The 9,283-nt window shown below is 39.8% G+C and overlaps 1 protein-coding gene across 5 annotated transcripts in view; it reads right to left on the bottom strand.

Moving 5' to 3' along the window:
• Positions 1-585: 585 nt before the first annotated feature.
• TAF2 (TATA-box binding protein associated factor 2) overlaps positions 586-9,283 on the bottom strand; it is a 63,184-nt gene continuing 54,486 nt past the window's right edge. For 4 of the 5 annotated variants that reach the window (XM_075743428.1, XM_010308194.2, XM_075743429.1 and 1 more), the window contains one exon: positions 586-2,241. In XM_075743428.1, the coding sequence (XP_075599543.1) occupies positions 1,976-2,241 (266 nt within the window). In that variant the 3' untranslated portion in view covers positions 586-1,975. The remainder of the gene's footprint in view (positions 2,242-9,283) is intronic. The other variant, XR_012833730.1, reaches the window with a different exon arrangement.

The following is a 9,283-nucleotide window of genomic DNA, read 5'->3' as shown; positions in this document are numbered from 1 at the left end:
TTATTAGCCCAGGTCTCCCACAAACACCTTTGGCACTGTTACCTCACTCCTTAGCCAAGGGAAAAACACCTCAAAATATTTCCATCGCGCTATTACTATAGCCTCCCAACCCCTCCCAGCGATTCAGAGCCATGGTGCTAACCTGGCAGCTCACTGGCTCAAGCGGAGTGCTAAGTGGAGCTGCACACACGGTCAGGCTGCTCAAAGCTTCCTCAGTACCTCGTTGCACCCACGCCATCGGTGTTTTCCTGTTCCTGTTGCGCCTTTAGCTCACGTAAGCTGTAAGAGCTCGCGGTCGTTGCTAGAGAGGAAACAGACGGCACCGAGGTGGGCTCCAGCTCACGAGAAGAGCTGCTGGCGGGGCAGCAGCCGGGGAGAGGCTGTGATGCTGCCCAGGTCCACCACATCCAAATCCAGCCCAATCTTAACACGTCTTCCAAGTACACCACCTAGCGCAGCGATCCACGCAGGATTAGAGAGATACGGTGTTTGAATAACAAAATATGTGTATTACAAGATATCTGAGTCTTTCATCTTTCCATCCTACAGGTAATCTTTTATTACAAAAACTACAGGATTCAATAACAGGTACACAATATAAAAGTATTTATTAACTTTCATGAAACAGAATACGGCTTGAAAAAAAAAAAAAATCTTCTTGGGCCCCTGTTGAACTCTCTCTTCACCCTAAGAAGGAGAATCAGTCTCTCACAGGAATTTGGGAAAATTTTTTAAAAATATTTAACCCAAATACAACCAGCTTCTAGAAAGCCAAATGTGAAGTGAGCTCTGGGCAACAGAAGTCAACCAGTGCATGGAAATAACTCCCGTCTCTACATACAAGTAAAGAAAACACATAAAAAGTGGCAGAGATGATTTATCTCTATTATCAACACTTCTAAAAACTTGTTTTTCAATAAAACATTTGCTGGGTGTAAATAGCATACTGCATAAAACACAGCTGAAGAAATTTGAATGTATCCATCATTTCAAGTCCCAGACCTGGCTTAACCTACAAATGTGTTTCTCCTGTGGATTCATGAGCTGATCATACAGAATGCTTCCAAAACCACCACCCCTCAGCAGGAGGAGATAGGTTTTTTTCAACCTTTTAATTTTTAACCTTTTCAATTTTTTTTTTTTTTCATTTTAGCAAAGCCATCTTTCAAAAGCATATTCTAATGTCAAGCTTGAAGAAAAAATTCTGCCTCTTTCAAAATAATTTGCAAACTTTATTGGATTTTTAAAAGCCTGACTACAGGACAAAACATGCATTAAGCATTTTGCTAAAATTCCAAACACATAATTGCAGAATGTCATTATATTCAAATGGTCATGTCCGTAATAAATACCTGCAGCTTAAAAGCAGCTTGGAACTTGTTGAGTGTTTTAGTATCTGAGAAAGGCAAACATTCTCGATGCTGTCCTGACACACACAAAATCCTGACATTACATTGCAATGGTTAAAGCAAGAAACAGCTCAACTGAAGACTACAGAACCCCCCATCTTCTCGGAAGGTCTCCACGTGGTCATACTACTCTGGAAACAGCACTTCACCAAAGCTCTGGCAATCAGCTTCTGCTTCAGATGTACTCTGCCTCGTAACACTCTTCGAAGGATTAAACCATAATTGATTCTGGCAGTACACATGGTCAGCATGATGTGCAGGGGGATGCCAGTGGACATAAAGGGCTGCGTTCTTTGTTTAAAATGGGGGGGGAAGAGGGGGAGGTGTGGAAAACAGTGAAATACAAAATTACTCAGAATCATAAAACATATTTTTTGAATCAGATTATTTCAACAACCGCATACGTAAATAGGCAGCTTCAAATGAGGACGGCGGCAGAGCTTCTGAATTGCTAAGGCAACTCACCTATTCTTATTTCCATAGAAAAAGATAGAAGCTATAGTTATGTACATCCTTCGAAGTACTCAGAGAATATTGCAAGTTGAATTCCAGAGAAGCCATCACTATCAGTCTGAAAGTGATGGGGAACGGATCGATCGTGCGCTGGCTGGACTGTTAGAGAAAGCAAAGGGATCCTTTTCCTTTTCTTTATTATCATGTTTATGTTTATGCTTATGCTTATGTTTATGTTTCTTCTTCTTTTTCTTGTGCTCATGGTGGTGATGGTGATGGTGGTCACTGTGTTTGGAGGAGTTTGATTCCTTAGTAAAGACAGAGAGTGGAGCTGCTAAGACAGGGTGCATGTTCATCTCTCCTGAAGATTGTTCTTTACCTAAAAAAAATGGATAGAGTGGGATTAATGTATGTTTAACTTGCATTGTTTTCAAACATAAGAAATTTTGAAATATTAGCTAAAACCTACATGATGATTTAAACATGCAAACACAGAATCTGTTATGATACTTGTACCATTAGCTGTTTGGATATTTCAGGAAAGGCTCTGACCATGCCACTAAAGCTCCCGTACTACTGATGATTTTTAGAGAGGTGCTCCTTCCTCCCTCAAAGGCAAAAATGTATCCCAGACAATTCAGAATTGTAAAGAACTAAGAAACTGCAGGTTATGCTAGCTTCCAGAAATTCACTTTTAAACAGAGCAGGAAGGCCGCTATACCATGAATGACGAAAATATAACTGCGTACGAAACCAGAACACAAAGTGCAGGACTGGTACACGGTAAAGTGCAGCTTTGGGATGTGAACTCCTTTTAGTCAAGACCTAAAGCTCCCTGCAAGAACATACAAACCTTTTGATACTGAACAGAATTAAATTGCTTTTTCCAAAAATTGCATCTTACAACCAATTCAGCCTATTTGAAAGATTATACAATTTTTTGTCATTAACAAAAAGCAAATTCCAATGCAGACAATGACACCATCTTTATTAGTATATATTTCACCAACAGACTTAAACTACTTATGTGTTGAGTAAGCCTGGTACTGGGATCTGAGGAAGGAAAATCTGATGCGTGACCTCTCAATTCCTGAATGACTTTCTCATTCTCTCTTTGGCACATTTAATATTTCATTATTCCATACAAACTGCAATACCTTCAGTAGCAGGGATTAAAGGGCAATAATCTCACAATAACACTGTTAACAAGGGGAAACACTTGAAGGTAGGAATGCTCAAATTCCTTTGGGCAGAAACTGAATCACATCACTCACACTCTAAGAACATGCTTTAACTACTGAACAAATGTGGAAAAGCACCATCAGATTTTTGAAGGCAACTACACCTTCAAGTTTTACTTAAAATGGATTTTCATCACAGCTGCTTTAAATGTTTGGGGGTTCGTCCCCCACTCCAGATTTTGGCAAAAATACTCCTGTTAAATAACAAGGAATCACGTTATATATACTTTGCAATTATCTTTTTTCTGTTTATTTAAAATTTTTTTTATCCGAGTACATCTTTGTTAGGTTGGTTTTTGTATCTTTAAAGGCAAGAATGATTCACCTATGGTAATGATTCCTGGAAATCTGAAGAGCCAGCTCCCTGTAGTATGACAAACAAGCATTGAGAAAGATTTCCATGCAATCTTTCCAGCCTTATCCAAAAGATTAAGAACTGATTCAATCAAGCACATATATAGGAAAGTTTCTAGACAGTACAGCTGTTCTGGTTTTTGTTTGTTTGTTTGTTTTTAAATATGGCTGGAAAACAAAATCTGCATCTGTTTGCAGTGTTTAGAAGTCAGAATAGAAATACAAAACATTTTTACAGTGAGGATAATCAATGATTTACTATGGACACGGTGGAATCTCTATTGCTTAAAGTCTTAAACAGCAAAAGTGAAGGTTTTTTAGAAATATGTTTGAGCTCCACTGCACTATGTTAATATGGTACAATGTAAAATTCTGCTGATGTTATGAAGGAGGCTAGACACAGTATAATATTTGCCTATAGACTTAAAATCTCTAATACGCAAGTATTTTAAAAAACTTTGTTATTTCATCAGTAAGCTGATGTTATCAATGCAAAGATTTATTGTTAGAACTCACAGTGATTTTACTTTTTTATGTATATTATGGCAGATAGAAGATATGCACACAAATTCAAACTTCCATTTGTTGACTTCAATGCACAGTTACTATAGAATCATAGAATGGTTTGGGCTGGAAGGGAACATAAAGATCATCTAGTTCCAACCCCCCTGCCATGGGCAGGGACACCCTCCACTAGACCAGGTTTCCCAAAGCCCCATCCAACCTGGCCTTGAACACTTCCAGGGAGGGGGCATCCACAGCTTCTCTGGGCAACCTGTTCCACTTCCTCACCACCTTCACAGGGAAGAATTTCTTCCCAGTATCTAATCTAAATCTGCCCTCCTTCAGCTTAAACCCATTACCCCTTGTCCTGTCACTACACTCCCTGATAAACAGTCCCTCTCCAGGTTTCTTGTAGGCTCCTTCAGGTACTGGAAGGCTGCTATAAGGTGTCCCTGGAGCCTTCTCTTCTCCAGGCTGAACAATCCCAACTCTCTCAACCTGTCCTCATAGGAGAGGTGCTCCATCCCCCTGATCAGCTTCATGGCCCTCCTCTGGACTCGCTCCAACAGCTCCATGTCCTTCTTGTACTGGGGCCCCCAGAGCTGGACGCAGTACTCCAGGTGGGGTCTCACCAGAGCAGAGTAGAGGGGCAGGATCACCTCCCTTGACCTGCTGGTCACGCTGCTTTTGATGCGGCCCAAGACACAGTTGGCTTTCTGGGCTGGAAGCGCACACATCATCAATCAATACCCCCAAGTCCTTCTCCTCAGGGCTGCTCTCAGTCCATTCTCTGCCCAGCCTGTAGTTGTGCTTGGGATTTCCCTGACCCATGTGCAGGACCTTGCACTTGGCCTTGTTGAACTTCATGAGGTTTGCACAGGCCCACCTCTACTACAGCTTTTTTACATTGTTACCGGGAGCCGTTCTTGACAATGAAGATAGCACAGAAGTATAGTGTATTTGATGCAAAAAGATACAAGACTGCTTCACAGTTTAACTCTTTCTAATAATATTTTTCTTAAGGAACTCCTACCGGTACCTAAACCTATCCCCAAACCTGAGCTCATTCCTCTAAAGCATACAGCTTTTAGACCAGTAAGAAAATTTTCTTTAGCAGCTGCAAGGATGTAAAATCAGCAATTAAACAGAAGACAAAAGGCTGAAAAAAGGAGCATGTCTGACTCGGGCCATTAGAAAAGAAATGGCTGGAGGCTGTACGTCAGAAAACCAGAGCACACATTATTTGACACCATTAAAGTAGGCTACAGTAGTTAAAGGTGCAACTGTGGCAGTGACACAACACAGCTTCTAGTAATACAGAAATAAAGGTTGTGGCAAAAAGCCTGAAGAAGATCAATCAGTGTTTGTCCATAAAAGACATACAAAAGATTATCTGAGGTACAGAGCACATTCTCACATGTGCTCAAGCTACAGACACATGATGCATTAAAATATACAAGGCAAACTAAAGTCAACTTAAAAGAAAAAAAAAAAAAACCCACACATGACACAAACCCTTAAAACTTTCCACAATTTAGAACTAATGGAGCTGTAGTTATTTTTATATGGAAACTGAACCTGTAAGTCTAGACACTACATATGTAACAACCTCAAACCAAAGCTAAGCCTGAGCTTTAAAAATGTTAACCCAGTATAACTAGTATAAGGACATGGCTTGAGCCTGCAGGGATGATGTAACAGCAGTGCCAAGTGCCACTGAAGACCAAGGACACAATCAAACAGATTCTCTTGACACTCTTGCACTACCTGCCACTTCTGCAAATTTCCTGCTGTTTACCGAACTACCAGCTCTGCTAAGGCATCAGTATGCATTATCACTTCTTTACTTATTTCAGGTAGGTTATTTAAAAAAAAAATCACTGTTTAAAGTAGTTAAACACTATTGACTGGAGCACGTTAGGGAGCAAATACAACAGTAGCTTAAGCCAACAGGACTGAAGGGGCAGTGATGAACACCTGGAAACTGAAGAAGGCAGGAAGATCTTCAGGGAGGGGAGAAATGGGATCCAAATGCAACTCAAGGGCCACTGACATTTAAGGAGACAGTCAATATTGGTAATAAGGCACAAATGTCAATAAGAAATGAAAGAATGTCATGACAAAAATCTACTTTTACTGAGCCAATACTAAGAGTACAGATACACTGTATTCACAGAGGTCAATCAAAGCTATAATCTGTTGGGGTTTTAATGGCGAAAATAACAGCTATCCAGAAAATTTGCTCCTACTGTTACAGTGCTTTGAAATCAGGAATAAAATACATTGATCCTGGATGATAGCTCAGATAGAATGTACACGGAGCACCAAACTCAGTTGTCTGTAGAATGGACCCTGTAACAAAATTTTACAGCTTTGTATCTGTAAAATTCATCGTTAAACTTGCAGAACACTTTTTCTTAATTTTAATTTCTTTTTAATTAATATCTACTTAAAGGTCATGCCAGGACCTTGTCAAACTACGAAAGCAAGGCTAAACAGGAATTGCTTTACAGGGCATTAATATCATCCTCACATCGAGGGGGGTAGCAGGACTGCTGCAAGGAGGTCCAGAGCACTCCCTCTTCCTCCAGGGAACCCGCTTCCTCCTGGCTGAGGGAGCAGGACTGGAACCCAGGTTTCTCAAATCACAGAAACACACAATAAGTGGAGGGTGAGCCCAGGAGCTCGCTTCTGAAATGGTCAGTAACATTCCTTGGAAGAAAATGCACATGCATGTGTCTATCCACTTGGATCTCCTTCTGTTTGGGATGTGGAGATTCCAATGCAATTATTGGCTTTGCGGTGTTCCAGCTAGCTGGGTAGGTGTTTAAAATTAGACAAGATCACTGTCCCATGGGAAAAAGATCAGAAACTTTGTGCACACCTTGTCACTGGAACTGATACAAATGCTGTAGATATTGTGAGAGAATAAAATATGAAAACACAGATCTCATAGTTTAGTTTTAGAATGAAAGGGGTTTAGATCTTGATAAACTTTAAACATTTTCTGTCATAATAAAAATCACTGCCAGATAATAACATCATCCTATTCATCAATTATCCAGGGCAAGTTTTTTTTCTTTTTAAGAATCACCAGTGCATGAATGTTGGAACAATGCTCTTGGGTACAGTGTTTTACCTACTTTTATACTCTAGAGAAAAAGAACATTTAAATCAATAAGTCAACTCAGAATACTTTGTGCCTCTAACAGTTTCAGGTAGTTCACTTGAAAATGTAGTTGCTAGCCTTATCCATCTTCTAGGTTTGAGAGTGATCAGTTGTTTTCTCAGTCACAGCTACAATACTATGTTGTTTTTATTAAATCATGTAGCTGACACACAGCAGCCACACACCGATGCAATTCTCATTTATGTTGTCACCTTATCTGCAGGGCTTGCATTTGTATTGAAGCTGCTTTCATGCACTTAAGGGTAAAGCACTCGAACACACCCTTGTGAAGTGTACAATTAACCACATACTATTTCAGTGAGGCAAAATGATCTACAGAACCTCAAAGCCTATGAATTACCAGTCTGAAAGCAGCTATATTTTAGGTAATAAAGTCAACATATGTAACATACTATATTGACACTATATGTTATTAAAGAGTAGTCAAACAGAACAGTTGTAACAGCTTTTCCCTCCTTAAAAAGTAAAGCAAAATTCCATCATTGTCAGTGGTGTCCTCATACCCAAGAAGCGTTCATTTATCTATTTGCCTGTGTGCTGACGTTTCGGTAACCCTTTTTGGCAGGAAGCCACCAAGGGCTGAACTTTGAGGTGCTGGTGCTCTTACAGCTAACCCTGGTAACTCCACTGAGCTGCGGAGCACTGGGCTTTTTGTAGAGTTCAGACTGAACTCCTATTAACAATTGTATCCACACTGGAAATGCGGTGATTTGCATTTGCACAGGCTCAAATCTACTGTTGTAAATGTACGGTATAAACGCAATGGCTGCAGCAGTTTCCCTCTACACTTTACTGCAGTATGGGCTATATCCAGTTTCAAAACCTTCCAGAAACAATTCAATCCAGCTAAATTGTTATTTCCTGAAACTGCAGACAGTAACTGTGATAAACAAGACCACAATCCATCAACACGGATGAGCGTGGCCCAGACCTTCAATGTTTCATGTACATCTACACAGTAAACAGAGACCTACAAGATCAGCAGTGGAAACTTCTGTTTTGATTTTCCTGGAAAACATTAAATGGATTAATAGAATGGGCAAAGGGTTTTTTCTGATCTGAGTTCGAAGGCTCAGGATGTGTCCTCACAGCTCACTGTTCCTGAATGCACTCAGAGAAAGAACTGCCTAATTCTAATTAAACGTTTATCAGTGATGACCTGTTAAGCCACAACGATGTGTAACTTCACTGGTAGATCACACAGGCTACAGGCAGGCTTCTATTTTGGAAGCAGAAAAGAACAGGCCAATCAATAACCACTGACACATACAGCACAACTTTTTAAAGGTTAATTTTGAAGTATAATATTTCATTCATTTGAAAGTATCAAAGTAAATAAAGAAGCGTATCTTAATCTGATTTCACCGAAGTCAACAACACATGACAAGTCACCTTACAGTCTGAAATGAGAGTTTAAAATCTACTGCTTACAGCTAATCTGATCTTGAAATTCTTTTGATCTTAAGATAAGAGTAGGGAGTGTTACTATTATTCTTGATGATTTAGTAGCAAATAATCTGTTCTCGCATTAGGAACGTGACCTTGCACAGCTTTAGAGGCTCAAAGGAGGCTACCATGTTTCTAGTCCTTAGGGTAGATGAATAATCAACACAACAGCATTCTTCAGACAGTTCACAACTGATGTTTTGTTTGTTTTAATACCTTCTTGAAAAATGCTCAGAAACCCTTATAACTACCAGAGTCCACAGTTCTATTATCATAGACAGGATGCTTTAGTAGGATTTAAAACGTTTTCTATATGAATAACTATGAAAGGTGCTGTAATTGTAGTACTGAAACCTGTAATCCTGCAAGAGTTGTAGTACAAGACTTCTTTTATTGCCCTTGCAGTGTGTCTCAATACTAACCTTTCTCATCCATAAGCAGAAGCATACAGGAAAAAAAAAAAAAAACTTCTGAAGGAAAATTATTATTTTCCTGGCTTTATAGGGGTTACATCAACGGAGCAAATCCAAATTACCATCAGGGTGGTGTGGGGAGTGTTAAAAAAAAAAAGAATACACAGATACAGCAGGATTTAGACCCAACATGAACTTCCTCCTGGCAGCTGCTGTTCACAGGCTGTGTTTGGCTGATGACCTAACACTTCATGTGACATGTGGGGACGTAAC

The sequence above is a fragment of the Balearica regulorum genome, chromosome 2, assembly GCF_011004875.1.
Source record: "Balearica regulorum gibbericeps isolate bBalReg1 chromosome 2, bBalReg1.pri, whole genome shotgun sequence".
In the NCBI taxonomy this organism is placed as follows: domain Eukaryota; kingdom Metazoa; phylum Chordata; class Aves; order Gruiformes; family Gruidae; genus Balearica; species Balearica regulorum.
The sequence above is the reverse complement of the archived record's forward strand: the minus strand, read 5'-3'. Positions and strand labels throughout refer to the sequence as shown.